This window comes from Rhinolophus hipposideros (genome assembly GCF_964194185.1).
Source record: "Rhinolophus hipposideros genome assembly, chromosome: 9".
NCBI lineage: Eukaryota > Metazoa > Chordata > Mammalia > Chiroptera > Rhinolophidae > Rhinolophus > Rhinolophus hipposideros.
Genome location: NC_138055.1, coordinates 41040883 through 41057480, shown reverse-complemented (window position 1 = coordinate 41057480; position 16598 = coordinate 41040883). Strand labels below are relative to the sequence as shown.

At 36.1% G+C, this 16598-nt stretch overlaps 1 protein-coding gene across 3 annotated transcripts in view; it reads left to right on the top strand.

Annotated features, from left to right (window-relative positions):
* DENND5B (DENN domain containing 5B) overlaps nucleotides 1-16598 on the top strand; it is a 146765-nt gene that overhangs the window by 51077 nt on the left and 79090 nt on the right. The window contains exons 2-3 of one of the 3 annotated variants that reach the window (XM_081058740.1): nucleotides 6506-6571; nucleotides 9590-9699. The exons of 1 other annotated variant lie outside the window; for it this stretch is intronic. In XM_081058740.1, the coding sequence (XP_080914866.1) occupies nucleotides 6506-6571; nucleotides 9590-9699 (176 nt within the window). The remainder of the gene's footprint in view (nucleotides 1-6505; nucleotides 6572-9589; nucleotides 9700-16598) is intronic. One more of the 3 variants, XM_081058741.1, reaches the window with a different exon arrangement.

The window sequence follows — 16598 nt, the reverse complement described above, 5'->3', positions numbered from 1 at the left end:
GCCCAGTCCATAAGAATTGGTAGAAAAGAGAGAATACCAACTTGGATATGGGCAGCTGAACTTCCCAACCCCAAATCTTGTTACCAAGATTCACCTTCCACTTGGGGTTCTCACCAATCATTGCTGCTGCCACTATGCTGGTATTGGGGAATGCAGTTCTCTCTTTACTGTGCTGGCCCCTTATTTCTTACAGCTGAGAGTATAAGACTTCATAAAATTCTTACAGATAACAGAAGGAAATCATAAATGGAAAGTAACATAACCAGTTTAGGGAAACAGCTGTGTGGCTGCTTTCATTGCTCATAGGATCCGTTGGTCCTTTGCCACCCTTTACAGAGTTATGTTCTCTCCCAGGTGGAGAATTGCTTCCTTGCTAAAACCAAGATCTGCCTTCACATGACAGATTTTTTTTTTTTCTCCCACAAGTGAGAAGAGTCCTTAAGCATATCTGGACTGCTTGCACAAGGCTCAAGGGAAGAAAGAGGAAAAAGTTCCTTTTTCATATCAGTCTAAGTTCCATCTTCCATGATTTCTTTTCATGTCATAAGATGTATTTCCCGAGATGGTTGACAATGGGAATGTCCACCTCCTTCAGGAGAGGCAGTACCCTCTGCCCACAGGATATGACCTGACTCTGTGGACTCACATGGCTAACCATCTCAGAATACGTTTGTCCAACAAAGGAATAAGATAAGCAATATTACGGCAGAGGGACTCTTGCAGTGATCATAGAGGTGAAAGAACTTGGAGAGATTGGTGTCACAGAACACAAGGGAGCAAGGAGAGTCAAGTGTCAAATGCTCTAGAAAGGCCAAATAGAGTGAGAGATGAAGATGGTCATTAGATTTTTATTTTTTTTTTAATTTATTGGGGTGACAATTGTTAGTAAAGTTATGTAGATTTCAGGTGTACAATTCTGTATTACATCATCTATAAATCCCATTGTGTGTTCACCACCCAGAGTTGAAAGTCACAGTGATGCAGAGAGACTTAGGGGCTGTTTTGGCTTAGCAAAAATCACATCAACCGAGCACTGTGGTACCAACTTCAGGTAATTGTTGGAACAATAATGCTTCCATTTGAGTCTTACAGGAAGATTGTCTTCCCCAGTGAATCCTGTTACTAATACTGTTTTGCTCTATTTTACTTATGCTAGAATGATTTTTAAACCATGAGGCAGCAGCATTAGAAAAACAGATGTACCCCCCTTTCTACCATGTAATTTGTATCTTTGCTTTACAGAACTTTGTCTCTGATGCAGGATTTCTTTTTTTTTTTTTTGAAGAGGGTAAGAGGAAGAAAGTGGTATCCTTGTGTATGTTAATTGGCATCCCTGTGTAAACTAAGCTGAGTTACTTGTGTTTCTGACTTTTTTGTGTGGCAATGAATGGAAATGGAGGGAAGGTCTACGTTAGTGCCATGCACATAACTGCTTCTTTGAGTCAGGCAGCAGAAAAGTTTCAGTTTGAATCTTCTTAGAATTCTAGGTCTATAGTATTACTTGTTAGTTATAAATATTTTATTGGTAGATGATTTTCTTTTGTTTCAGAAGGCAACAGGTGGCCTCTAGGATTTTCTTTAGCAGAGAGTAAGTTCTTTAGCAATAGGGGAAGATTTGTTCTATATTGTATGATAAAATGCAACATGAATAATAATATGCTTTCCCACAAATATTAGATAAATGATTCTCATAGAGGATAGATATCTAATAATACTAATAATAACGCATTGTTACAGTAATAAAATAATCAGTATTTTATATATGAGGGAAACTTTGCTCAAAGAAGTGGTTTGTCCTAGGCTACTAGATCTCGGGATATTCAACTAGAACTAGAACCTTATTTTCTTGGCTATCATTATACGAAAATCACTTACATATTCTTCAGAATAAGAACAATCATTTACTAAGCACTGAAGAACACATGGTACTTACTTGATTACTTACCTAAAAATTACGGACCCTTTCCTCTTAGAGAGTTTCATGATATCAATTACAATATTTTGCTGACTTTTTAAATTTAGTTTCTTGTTTCATATTTTATTACAAAAGGGATAGTATGATAAGCATGGGTTAGGAGCAAAGTGCTTTGTGTATTCCTCGTTATCAGAGGACTGTATTGTAGATCCTGGATTCGTTGTTAGGTTAATTTTGCAAGTAACTAATCTGCAGCTGTGTTTTGTGCTTAGTGGTAGGACGCATGGTGCCTAGTTAGAATGTGGCTGGTCTTGGTCCTGAATTCTTGGCACAGTATGGGCACACTGGACATTTACTTGAATGAGTTAATATCTCCTGTCTTTAAAAAACAAAAACACTTCCCTTGACGCTATATTCTCTTTTAATGTTACCCATTTCTTATTTTTCTAGCAAAACTCTGCAGAAGAGTTATTTATACTTTCTGCCTCTACTTCCTTATTTTGTTGTATTCTTTCTTGGAACAACTTCTCATCTTTATCAAAGTACTGAGGAAACATTTTTTACTCAGAATATTCTGTCCATATTTATTACCTGTGTGTGTGTGTGTTTTTTAACTTTCCCATTAGAAAAGGGATAGGACAGAAGAGATTACATTTTTAAGCTTCCCATCTGTCTTCATTGTTCTATCAGCAAACTTTCTCTGAAACATCTAGACTTCTGTAGTATCCTTCAGAGACAACAGGATGGGAAAATAATGTGACTTGACCTTGTTTTGTGGAGAAATACCCTGGGCAGAAATAGGCTTTGGTACAAATGGGAAATGTCAACTAATGGTCATAGGTGCCAATTCAACATCAATAGGAATCCCCAATTTGGAGTGCAGTGAAGAAGGAAACTTTTTTCAGTGCCAACAGCTCAATTGTGATACAGCTTGGCTGTGGAACAGCTCAGTAGTGTTACAGTTCAGCTGTGAAACAGCATAGCAGTGAGTAGGCTAGGGTGAGGCCCTTTTTCTGGCTAGACAGCTCTGCTGCTGTGCTGCTCTGGTGTTTCATCTCCAGCCAGGGAAGCACAGTCTTCAGCCTTTGATAGAAAGGGAAAGTGCACTCCCCCAACCAGACGGGGAGCTGACTTATATAGACAGAGGTCCTCCCCCCTGGTCCCTGATTGGTCTGTCCTCATGCAAATGAGAACTCCAAATTCTTGTAATTTGATTGGTCAGAATGGAGCGGCTCTGATTAGTCAGTGAAGTTGCTGATGGGGATACAGCTGCCTCGCTCTGATTGGACAGGGAAAGCCTCAGTCCTATTGGTTGAAATATTAGGTTGGTGCAAAAGTAATTGCAGTTTAAAAGGTTGAAAATAATTGTGAAAACCAGAATTACTTTTGCACCAACCTAGTACAATTCCAGGAACTGCTTTATAAGGGCTGGCTCAGACAGCAGGAGCACAGAGCAGGTAGGCAGTTCAGTGGGGGAGGCAGGCAGGCTAGTGCAGGCTTCTCCCGGAAGGGTGGTTTGCCTGAGAGGCCCCGGTTTAGAAATGGCTGCTAGAATCTGCTTTTAAATTTGAGCCCAGTTAGCCACCAAGTGCCCTTCTTGGTAGGTATCTCCTCTCTTATTGTCCACAATAATGAGGGAGGGAACTCACTGAGGCCCTAGGAGTGGGAAGGTTCAGAGAGGAGATAAGTGAAAAAATATATAAACAGGGCCACTCAGGCTGAGACATAGCTCCACGGTTCACAAATCCCTATCTACTTGCAACTGCAAGCACAGGAGCTGGGGGTAGGGTCCCTATGTCCCAGTGCTATTTGAGAGGAAGGAAGCATGGGTCTACCAAAAGGCCAGCTCTCACGTTCTCAGCCACAGTGAGAAGAGGTGTGTGCTTGGTATTCTAACAGCTATGACACAGTAGCAGACTCTTAGTATTATGACATATTTCAGATACTTTATGAGAGTTAAGAAATTTTTGGAGTTCAGTCCTTCTAAAACTGCCCATACATTCTAGTATTTTAAGTAAAAATATTAGTAACATTTTTTTTCGTTACACATTATCTTTTAAATATACATGCTATAAAGTTGAGTTGAAATCCAAATTTGGTCTGATTGTGAATCACATAGCTTTGCATGAAGCAGATGCACTGCACTGGAAATTTTGTGAATTATTTAGACCATAGTTAATTGGACTTTGGTAACCTGGAGGCAATGATAAAATAATTGAATCTCTAAATCTGTTTAAATGATTTTTGCTTATGTATAATTCTCTGTGTAACTGGCCAGAGTAAATTGACCTGGAATAGCTTTTATATTTCTTTTATCTTTCTCTGATAAGACCAGAAACAAGGGCTATGTGAAGTAATGGAACTATTGGTAAATATTCCTAGTAATACCCTTAACACAACCTAGAGTTTTTACCTTAATCAAAGCTGAATAGGCTTTAAATAAGAGCTACGCAGAATTATTAGACCAATTAATGGATTAGTTTCCCTACTTTGTGTCTTATTTTTGTGAGAGTGATATTAGTGTTAGTTGCAAAGTTCATGCTTGCTTTTTCAAACGGGGAGATTTTTGTGTCATGTTCTAATACTATTCTACTCTATTCTAATGAGTAGTTGTTACTCCTGCAAACTAGAAAGAAGAAATACCTGTACTGTATATTTAATGAGTGAGGTCTACTTCTTGAATTCTGAATTCTTTTATACTTGTCCCAACTGGAACAATTGTGTGCCTCCCAGAAGTGTGCAGTGTCCTGGGGGAGGTACTGACCTGTGTCCCCACTTGGGCACCTTCAACCAGGGACCTTGCACACTGGATATGTGTGGCGGGGCTGTACAGAGGTCTGTTTGGGGCCTCTATCACTGATGATGGATGTCAGTTCACAGTTCTAGCTGGCACTAAAGACCCAAATAACTTCCTTGGTGATTTCAGGGTACCTCGAGTCGTTTATAATTAATCAGTTCCTTTATTCCTTCGGTATAGGAGTTCCATAAGCAACTTTTCCTGGTCATTTAGAACCACACATTATCATTATTTGACTCTTTAAAGGAAAGACTCATATCTCTTTAAAGGTGTCTAAAACTTAAACAAAGCTCCTAGACACAGACAACAGTATAGTGGTTACCAGAGAGGAAGGGGAAGACGGTAGAAGAAGGTAAAGGGGGGTCAAATGTGATGGAAGGAGAACTGACTGGTTGATGAACACACAATGTGATGTGTAGATGATGCAATATAGAATTCTACACTTGAAACCTATATAGTCTTGTTGACCATTGTTGACCCAATAAATTTTAATAATAAAAAGATGTCTAAAATTTGTAGACATTTGGGTAACCCATAAAAGACATCCAGATGTTTCAACACTCTTCAAAGCTGCTAAGTTACAGAGCTCTGGTAGGAATTTTTTAATAGCCTCATTGTAGTAAACTTTCCTCCAGGAGTTGTTGACATTTCCTAGTTTAAAGTGCTTAAGAGGGTAGTTCATTAAGTGGAATCACAGTACAGAGCCGACTTTAGCTTATGTTTACATAGTGATTTACAAAAGGGAAACTACTTGTAAGATTTGGGTATAATACATGCTTTTGTCTTCACCTTAAATAATGGAATGTAATTTTTAAAACGTGATTTTTAGAGCAGTTTTAGATTTACAGAAAAACAGAGAAGATAGTACAAAGTCCCCATATACTCTCATAAACGCCCATTCACACATGTACAGTTTTCCCATCATTAACATTTTATAGTTTTATGATACATGTTACACAATTAATGAATCATTTCTGATACATTATTGTTAACTGAAGTCTGTCCTGTATTTAGATTTCCTTCATGCTTATTTAATGTTCTTTCTCTGTTGGAGGATCCTATCCATTATACCACATTACATTTAGTTGTCATGTCTCCTTAGGCTCTTGGCTGTGACAGTTTTTCAGACTTCTCTTGTTTTTGATGATCTTGACAAATTTGACAAGTGTTCTTCAGGTATATCGTAGGTTGGTCCTCTTGGAATTTGTCTGATGTTTTTCTCCTGATTTGGGGTTATAGGATCATATGATAAGACTATATTGGGCATTGTAAGAAATTGCCAAACTGTCTTCAAAATTGGCTGTACCATTTTGCATTTCCACCAGCAAGTTATGAGAATTAATGTCACTTGCATACTTGTCAGCATTTGGTATAGTCAGTTTTTTGGACTTTAGCCATTCTGATAGGTGTGTAGACATTGGAATGTAATTTTTAATTTAGCCTATTATCATATTTTGTTATATCTGACTATAGAAACATTAGCTTTCTCCTGATACTTATCTTCAAATTAGCATTAAGAATATGTGTGATTTTCCTCATACGAGTAACTGTTACAGATGTTTAAATAGCATTTCACTTATAGTAAAATACAATTACTTATTCTCTTTGCTTTCTTATTACTAATAGCTATAAGCTGTATACTATTGGTGTTAAGATACATTCCATTGATATTAATGTTTCATGTTTAATTGTTTTTAATTTTTTATTCTCATTTTCCATTCTTCAAAGTCATTTTTTCTTTTTTGTTTGTTTATTTGTTCATAAAGCTTTTTTGTTTCTGTCACATTATGTAGTTTTGTACCAATGGCTAGAAGCAGATCGTCATGGCAAGAGCCAAGATGCTGCAAATACGACTTCAGGTAAAAATAAAAATAAAAGTCGAGGTTTTAGAAATCAGTATTTTGATTCACCCCAAGCCCATCATAATTGTTTATTCAATTTTGCTTAGGCAAAAAGTGTATTATTTTGTATTTCTGTTCTCTCATCTGCATCTTGATTTTCATAAAGTCCACATTTGCTTCAAATCTTAAAAAAAAAATATTCATGAGTTTTTAAGCTCTCTTGGCAGATATGTCCTATTTTCTTAATAGGAAAGACTTTATTGCAGCTTATGTTTAGTAGGAGGTTACTTGGCAAGATTAATTGGAATTAAGTCTATATGTAGTTATAGTGGGGGGTATTAATAGTTTCACAAATTTATAATCCTTGTGCATTTCAGGATAATGTTTGAAAGGTGGATTTTTAAGTGAAGGATGCTTATATATAACTTCTAGATCCTCAGAATCCAAATTCTTTGACAGATTCATTTCTCCTACTAAGTCCTAGCAATAGAGTCTAAGTTAGAGGTTTATAAAACATGGGCTCAAAATGAGAAGATCAGTTGTTCTCCCATTTCACATCTCCAGAAGGCATCTCCAAGGTTTTCTTCTTTGGCTGATACTAGTAGGAATAACTGTATCCATTCACTTCTAAGTCTTTAACAGTGTTATCAGAATTTTTACATAGTTTTTTCTTCCCATAATGTCCTTCAAAATAATATTTTCCCACCCCAATATATTTTAATAAAAAATAATATTAATATTTGCCAAGACAGCTATATATATATATATATATATATATATATATATCAATGATCTGTCCTATTCCTGCTCCCCCCCACCCCCGTCTTTTTGGCAATCTGATGGTGCTGGTGGTGGTGGTGGTGGTGGTGGTGCTGGTGGTGGTGCTGGTGGTGGTCGTGGTGGTGGTGGTGGTGGTGGTGGTGGTGGTGACTCTATTTTTCTTTTGTTAGATTTGTGTTTCTGTTTTGTGGGTTTTTTCGGTTTTTTGTTTTTGTGAAATCTTTTCTCTCTGGAGGTGGTTTTCCTTCTCTCTCCTGGTTGATTCATCGTGCCTCAAGAGGGTGTAGTGTTCCTGAGTTTAACAGAACAATTATGTTGAAAATGGCACTCTCATGACTTTTCTGATTTACCTCTTGTCTCATTAATAACTTGATATATGAATGAAGATAATGTTACTATTTTAACCAAACGCAGGCAGGAATTCATTAAAAGGTAAGTGTTTGAAGGAGTTATATCCTGCGTTATGTTCTCTTTCATCTGCCCCACAGTGTTTCCTATTTTGTTTACATTTATGAATGATAAAAATAAGCATTTCTGGTGTTTGAGGATGAGCGGAGAGAGTTTTTTGATGGCCGTTTATTTTCTAAGGATATCCTGTCGCTGTGTCAACAGCAGTCAGCAGCATAGAACTTTAGAATAAGGAAGAAGTTTTGTTTGTTTTTCTCTGACTTGAAATGAGGTGAAAAGTAACCTTTTTTTGTTTGTTTTAGTGAAGAAGTGAATAATCTAAAAATCTTAGTGTTTGCATGAGAATCCAGTATCAGCTTTAAAGATATCATTTACCCTTCCTGAAATGAAGCATTCTGAACCCTGACTCTTTTCTTCACACACACTGACTCATGGACAGTTTCACCTTTTTTCATTGACTTTTTGATGTTTACATATCCTAGAAGCATAGTGAAAAAAATTGATAAACTTTTCTTAAGGATGCCTTTGACAGTTTTTCTTCTAGAAGTGAAAACTCCCTGTCTGTTAGAAGATGGAAATGCGGGGGTAGAAAGATACAGAGATGAAGTGCTTGCCTAAATATGTAAGAGGAATCCAAAGGAAAATGATCATTAGCCCAGGTCTTAAATTAGAAACTGTAGGTTACTTGCTGCAGCAAATCTATTTAAATTTATGTCCCTTTATTCAAAAAAGCTTCTGTGTATTTTATATTGCAGTCTTCAGCAAGATTTTAGAGTATGACTTTCCCCCCCTCTGTGATCTGTTAAGTTTTGCAGTAAAAGATGTTTTAGGATTATCTTTTCATAGTTTTTTCAAAAATGGAAACTGAGTCTAACTAATGTCCAAGAGTGACTCATAAATTGCTTTATGATATTTTTACTTGTACAAATACTGGTAAGTTGCATTCATCTTTTGATATAATAGCTCATGTTTTGTGCTTACTAAGTAAAGTTATTAAAAAGTAGAAAAAACACAGGAGACAGAATAATACTGCTCCAAGGTATTCTCATTCATCAGTCTCAACTTTTTGACATTGAGAATTTTAAGATCCATTCACATTAAAATATTATGAAACTAAGGCATTTGCAGGTAACAGGTCTCATGGGAGTTAATTTGGTTAAGGAGACAAAGAACTGAGCTGACAGCTATTGTTAAATGTTCTTATATATAATAATCAAAGTATAGCCTACTTTTCTTTCCAGAATTTTGACAGATATATTTGGCTTAAAATAGCTTGTTTCTTTTCAATTTGGTGTGTTAGATGTATTTTGTCTACTAAACTAGACAACTCAGTAATGATGTTTCTAATTCTGTTAATTCTATTACTCGTAAAAGCCTGGAGATGCAGTCATATTTATTAGAGAATTTTGTGGAAAGTCGAGCACATTGCCTCCTTTGAGCACTGCATTGGGTTGATCTATGTACAAAATTTCAGGATCCTAGAAGTATGATTAGCTTAATTCAGGAATGTTTCTTTAATGATTCCAAATGGATTTTTTAAATCACCACGTATTTGAAATGAGGACAATAATTAGGTTACAGCATGGATTATTTTAGCATATCTGATTTTTAGTATCAGCTGTCTAGCCAGAATTTTAAAATTCAGATTCTGAAGTTTTAAATGCAGATCTCTTATTAACAGTTCCTTTTCAGTTGCCCATTGAGAATTTTACAAGTCAGACTGTTAAGAAGTAGAAATTGAATCAGATTTCAAAATTATCAGTTGACAAAGCTACAAAATAAAAACAAAACTATGACATGCTTTTGAAAAATTCTGGGCATTAACTAATTATTAATTATTTGTTATAGGTGAAAATTTTGACCAGAGTCCTTTGAAAAGAACATTCAAATCCAAGGTTCTGGCCCACTATCCTCAGAACATAGAATGGAACCCTTTTGACCAAGATGCAGTGAATATGGTATGTGCTTTTCTTTTCCCCTTTAGCCTCCTTTTTATAAAGATGACGATAGTGACTATAGTTTGAATGTCCTACGTTATTTAATTTAATCCTTTAAATAAACAGTATTATAAGATGATATCCTCATTTACAGATGTAGAAAATGAAACTCAGAGAAGTTCGGTAATTTGCCTATGGTCCCCATAGCTAATAAGTATATACAACGGACCCTACAAGTCCATTTTCTTTTTCTACTCTTAAGCTGTGTTGTGAGTTTGTGTTAATTAATACGTGATTCTTTGATAAACAGTGCTATTACTTTGTTTGCCTGGAGAAGATCCTGATAGAAGGAATATGATTACAGATTTTATTTCAAGCAATGTTGTATGATGGGCCTCTAATTTATCGTATTCACAGAGTAAAGAGGGACAGGAACTTCAATGCATCATTTAGACATTAGTAGGAATTTGTCTATAAGGAATTTGAATTAATATAATGAGTTACCAGTGGTGATTATAGGTCCCTTTAGAGATTCTTGGACAAAAGTAGGTCATAGTTTTCAGATCACTTAGGAAGGGTCCTGCTTATAAGCCTGGATAATATTTTGGACTTCCTTGAACCTCTGTGATTATAAAAATCAGGGGACTCCAAAGTGAGCAAATCATGATAGACACAGAAATTATTAAATGTGGGCTGAGATGGTGTAGTTCTTTCTGAGTATTTTAAAGGTAGAGTCCAAACATCCCATTATGCTGTGAAAACTATAGGAAAAGAAAATTAATGTATGGTAGATGCCTGCTAATTACTTCATGTATGTTACTTTGACATACATGCTTATATGTACCCAGTGAGGATTCTTACATTTTATAAAGGTTGGGTTACTTGCCCAAAGTTATTCAGTGAGGTTCAGGTTAAATCCAGATCATTTTTACTCTCTAACTCACTTTTTTCCTACCAGCATGCTGCCTCTCCCAAAGAAAAACTCTGTGACTTAGTTTTGACCCGCACCAAAATGATATGGGTCGTATTGGACCCATTGTGGTATTTGTGTTTCACAGTAAACCCATTCCAAACGGGGCTTGCTCAAAGGAGGGAGTAGTATGGTAATTTTTCTAAGGACAAATGCCTAAGCCACTTGGCACTTAGATTCTTTACAGAGCAGTGTTATTTCTCTAAACTGCTACCCAATACCAAAATAGTCAGAAATGCCATTTTGTTGGAAGTTCTGTGGGACTCAGCCTCAATTTTGGTGAAGACCGAAATATAGATATTAAGTAGATCACAACTGTTAGTTATATTTATGAGACTTGGAGGAGTACAGACAAGCTTCTGACTAAAATAGTCAACAAACAGCAGTGACAAAAAATAATTTATCAGCCACTTATGTCAGCAAATACATGGAAAGATATTAAAGAAAAGAGTGTCAAAATAAAGCAATGGAAAAATGGATAAGACTGTAAATAGATTATAACACTTCATCCTCTTAAATTAGTAAGATATCTCAAGGCATAACTTATTCTGTAAGAAATCAGAACAGTGTCCAAAAAAACTAGGTTTCTACTATAATATGAATCCAGAGTCATTTGGAACCAACTGCCACACATTGATGTGTTTTGTTTCTTTTAGTCATTTGAGTGGATTAATAGTGAGATATCCATGATAGCTTTTACTTCTATCTGCAAAACAGTAAGCAATTATCCGCTTCCTTGATCTGTTTTTGGTATTTTCTTTACCCCTTTCCTCTGAGATTATTCTGTGTAAGCAGAAGTTTCCCTCTGAAGAGTAAATGCACAGGAGTGTGTTTTGATGGATAAGCACCACACAGCATTTTGTTTATTGCTGCAAATCTGAAAGGATTTGCTGGCAGTCCTTGAAAATCTCTAAAAAGCATCCCATTAAATTAGTCTGCATTTGGGTCATAGATTTACTGCTCTTAATTTCCTCTTTGATTTATTAGTAAGTGCATTTGTATGAAGCTATAATTTATTCCCACCTAAAGGCATAAAGCTTTGTTCTTTCTGTTAGCAAAATCCCACTCCAACAACTCGTTGCCTTCTGTAATATCAGTCATTCCTCTAATAAGAGACAGTGGTGCTTTGAAATAAGGATCATTAACTTCACAACAAATTAAGTACCCCAAAGCAATGAACTTTGTTAAAAAGAATTCCATATGTATGAATGCAGTGCAAATGTAATAGAACATACATGTATATAAACATATACATATACATATATATACATATATACATATATACATATATACACATATACACATGGGTGACAGGTGACATTGTTTCTGAATTAATTGCTTTTTATGTCTCTTTTGTTTGCTGATTTAGAGAGTTTTATGAAAAAAATAAATGGAAGAATCATAAAACAGAGAACAATACAACAATCATATACCCACCACCCAGAACTAACCCAACATGTCAACATTGACAAATTTGCTTCCGATCCGTACCTTTCCCCTTAAATGAAACAAAGCATTGCAAATAGAGCTGATGTTCCCCTGCCCTTCCCCTCATCTCAGATCTCCCCCCATTTTGAGGTAATCTGTATTGGCGTCCATGACTGTTTATGTAATGTTCTAGTAGATAGACCTTCCCCTTAAGAATGTACCGAGCCTGGAAATTGTTAGGAAGAAAATATGGTTAGTACCTTTTAAGTTACATGAAATATAAAGATTCTGTTTTGTATATCTGTCCTAAATGAAACATTTAATATATGATATTTCAGGTAATTAAAAGAGTAATAACTATTACAAAGCTCTTTATAATCTTCAAAGCTCTAAGTTTACAATTTACTATTTGCTTTGATGGGTGGATTAGAATAATGAGCAAAGAGTAAAGGGTAAAGGGTTGGCTGGAAAAAACCTATTTTGATGTCCATCTTGCAAGATTCAAAAGAATAAGAGCACTGTGTACTTTTTACAGAGTTAGCAAGAATTTGAAACGTATAAGCCTTAGTTACATTAATACCGTGTTTCCCCGAAAATAAGAGCTAGCTAGACAATCAGCTCTAATGCGTCTTTTGGAGCAAAAATTAATATAAGACCCGATGTTATGTTATTTTATACTATACTATACTATACTATACTATACTATACTATACTATACTATACTAGACCCGGTCTTATAGTAAAATAAGACCAGGTCTTATGTTAATTTTTGCTCCAAAAAATGCATTAGAGCTGATTGTCCAGCTAGGTCTTATTTTCGGGGAAACACTGTAGGTTTGACATTAGAATGAAAGTAAACACTCATTTTGACCCAAATTTAAGTTTATTCTCACAATAAACTCATAGGAATGGGGTTCTATTCTCATCATTCTTGGAGGAGCCCACTTGTTTTCTTAACAACACAGCTAGAATATTTCATTGACATCTCAAACTCAGCATGTCCAAACTAAATTCACTATCTTTCTACCAACTTCCGTCAGGGATGGTACAACCGTCTACCACTTGCCTAAGCCAAAAATCCAGTGTCATCCTTGAAAGTTCTCATTTTCTCAGCCTTTCCCATATAAGTCAGTTGTCTATCTACTCTCTGTTTCTACAGACCCACCTTAATCCAACCTTTCAAGCTCTGTCACCTGACTCCTACAGTAACTAACTGGCCTCCTGCTCCTGTCCTTTCCATTCTTCACACTATAGCTTCTGCCTGTGCTGTCTCTTGTCTTGAAAGGCTCTTCCACTTCTCCTTTATCTACTGAATTCTTCTTATTGACCCTTCAGCTTTCATTTTAAACATGATTGCCTCAAAAGCCGTCCCTGAGTACTACCTTCCACCACCCTTCCAACACTCAGTCAGATCCCCTTAGATTCTCTTAGCACCTTGTACCTTTTGTAGCACTTATCACAATTGCAGTTATAATAATTATGTAGCTAGTTGTCATCGTTGTGTCTTCTACTATAATGTAACCATCATTAGACAGAACACTCTCAATCATTGCGATAGCCCCAGCTTTGCACATAGTAGAGGTTCAAATCATTGAATAAATGAATGTTTGCTTGTTTACAATACTTCCCTTCCCCGTCCTTGTCTATTCACACCTGTACTGCAAAACCATCTCTTGAGCAGGAATAGTTAGGTGCTCTCTCTTCTCTATTTCTGTAACATCTTGAATACATTCCATAGCGGCACTAAAGGATACAATATTTTGTATCCGTTAATTTGTAAGTCTTTCCTATTAAGCTATGAGCTCCCTGAAGTAAGGGATTATTTTCATACTTGTCTTTTGAGTTATGGAGATCTAATGCAATACATGGTCTAAAACAAATGTTTTTTTTAAAGGAAGAAAGGAGGGAGAGAGGAAAAGAAGGAAGGAAGGCAAACTGACCATCTCTTTGAGAGATTTCTGAATAATTTCTCTTTTGTATAGTAAGAGAGAGGGCATAGAAGTCATAGAAGTATAGAAAATGGAAAAAGGAATTGTTAAAATTCTAGCCATCCTTCTTGAAAGAGTCTCGAGAGATGATGAAGACATTTGGTCACTCAAACCAGAAGAAACACATAGCACGGGGGGGCCCACTTTGGCTAAAGTAATCTGATTACCAATGGCAATCTGCTCAACAATGACAACTCTAAATTTTTAGTTGTTTCATTGTGGGAAAGTGGGATGGGAAGGGGATATTGTTAGTAAACAGCAATATTAAGGAATAACTAGTGGTTGTTGAATGCCATGGTGAGCAAATCTTGATTTATATCTCAGGTGTTCTGAAAAATAAACCTGAGAATTCTTTAAAAAATTCTCACTTTTAAATATAAAAAAGCAATGGCATTTTTCAGTTAATCGTTCCCAGATTAGAAATATAATTCTTACTTTTTTTGATTTGTAGGAAAAGAATTTAAGAATTCTTACATCTGTTTTCTGTAGCATAGAAAGTCATTCTTTACTTTGAGCACAATTTTTGGCAAGCTTTTCCTGTAAGTGTTTGAATGCGTGCTCAACAAAGCTACAAACCCTTAAGGGAATATATGGCAGCTGTTCAAAAACAGTTCAAGCTATAATTTTGTGGTTTATGATGTCAGGAAAGCCTATCAATTAAATTAAATCTTCATATTGACTTCGGAGGTCATTGTGTTTCTGTCTTGCCTACTTGATGCAAAAACAGAACTAGAGACTGAATCAGATGAAGTAAGTCTGATCCTGTACCCTCAGCTGTTGTTTTTGTTTTCTTGTTCATTCTTGTATTCATTCATTCAAGAAATACTTAGGTGCCATGCACTATGCTAAACAAATTTGAGTTTATCCTGGAGCAAGAGGGATTCAAATCATCCTTCCTACGCTCTTTATTGACTGCAGTAAATGTGTCAGATGAGTTTTCATTCATATTATCAACACAGTATCTCATTGACTTATGAAGAAAGCAACCTTAATGTGAAGGCATAATTATGAGAAGATCCTACCACGGCCTTTCCTTATACAATTTCCTCTAAGATTAGAAATAAGCAATCTTTTCCCCCTAGTAAATGCAGATATTCATGTGTTTTACCTAAGTCTGTATCATATTCTACCCAGATAAACACAGTAATTTAATTCTTGTTGATATATATAAAAAAAGTAAAGCTACCGTAGTTCTTCAAGTCTCATATTCAGTGATATGAAATATAAAGACATTTCCATTGGCATACTGATGCTCAGCTTCACAATTTTTGCTTTTTATTCTTATCAATCAATCTTTTTTATGGCCCAAGTAGTATACGAGGTGTGATCAAACAATACGGTGAATGTTTAAATGAAAAAAAATCATTACGGTAAAAGACACACCTTTTAATGAGGGGGACATTAATCCCCCAGAATACTTCCCCTCTCTTCAAACACACATATCCCATCCTTCTTGTCTTTTTTTGAAGCAGTTCTGGAAGTCCTCTTTCGTGAGTGTCTTTATCCTCCGTCATGGCAACACTACTTGTCACACATCTCTTCTGGTACGGCAGTTTCTGTCAAATAAAAACATTATGGTGTGTCCTCATCCACCTTATTCACCGGATCTGGCATTGTGCGACTTCTGGTTCTTCCCCAAAGTCAAAATGATTCAGGATCGAGGCAGCCACAACAGCGCAACTAAAGACACAAAAGAGGACTTCCAGAACTGCTTCAGAAAGTGGCATGAACGATGGGCCGGGGAGTATTTTGAGGGGAATTAATGGCAATCTGTCTTTTACAGTAATACATTTTTATTTAAAGATTCACCGTATTTTTTTTATCACACCTCGAAAAAGCAAAAATAAATGAATGGGATCATATCAAATTAAAAAGCTTCTGCATGGCAAAAGAAACCATCAACAAAACAAAGAGGCAACCAACCGAATGGGAGAAAATACTTGCAAACAACACCTCTGATAAGGGTCTAATATCTAAAATATGTAAAGAACTTACACAACTAAGCAGCAAAAAAATCCAAGCAATCCAATTAAAATTGGGCAGGGAACCTGAACAGACACTTCTCCCAAGAAGACTTACAAACGGCTAACAGATACATGAAAAGAGGCTCAGCTTCACTAGCAATTAAGGAAATGCAAATCAAAACCACAATGAGATACTACCTCACACCTGTTAGAATGGCTGTTATCAACAAGACGAATAGTAACAAGTGTTGGACAGACTGTGGAGAAAAAGGAACCCTCATACACTGTTAGTGGGAATGTAGATTGGTACAGCCACTGTGGAAAATTCTTCCATGTGTGGTGCTTTGGAATGTTTAAGGTTATTACCAGTCCTTGAGTAGTTTACAATAGAGAGATTAAACAAAATTAGAGAAACTAGTAATGTGTGTGAATATACTATATACTGGGGGTGCCAAAAAAATGGCTACAAATGGACGCTTTGGTCAACGTTGCTCAAGCAGTAGTTCGCCGTCATCAGAAGTGTCTGGACGCTGATGGTAACCACTTTGAGCACCTCTTGTAATTGCAGAA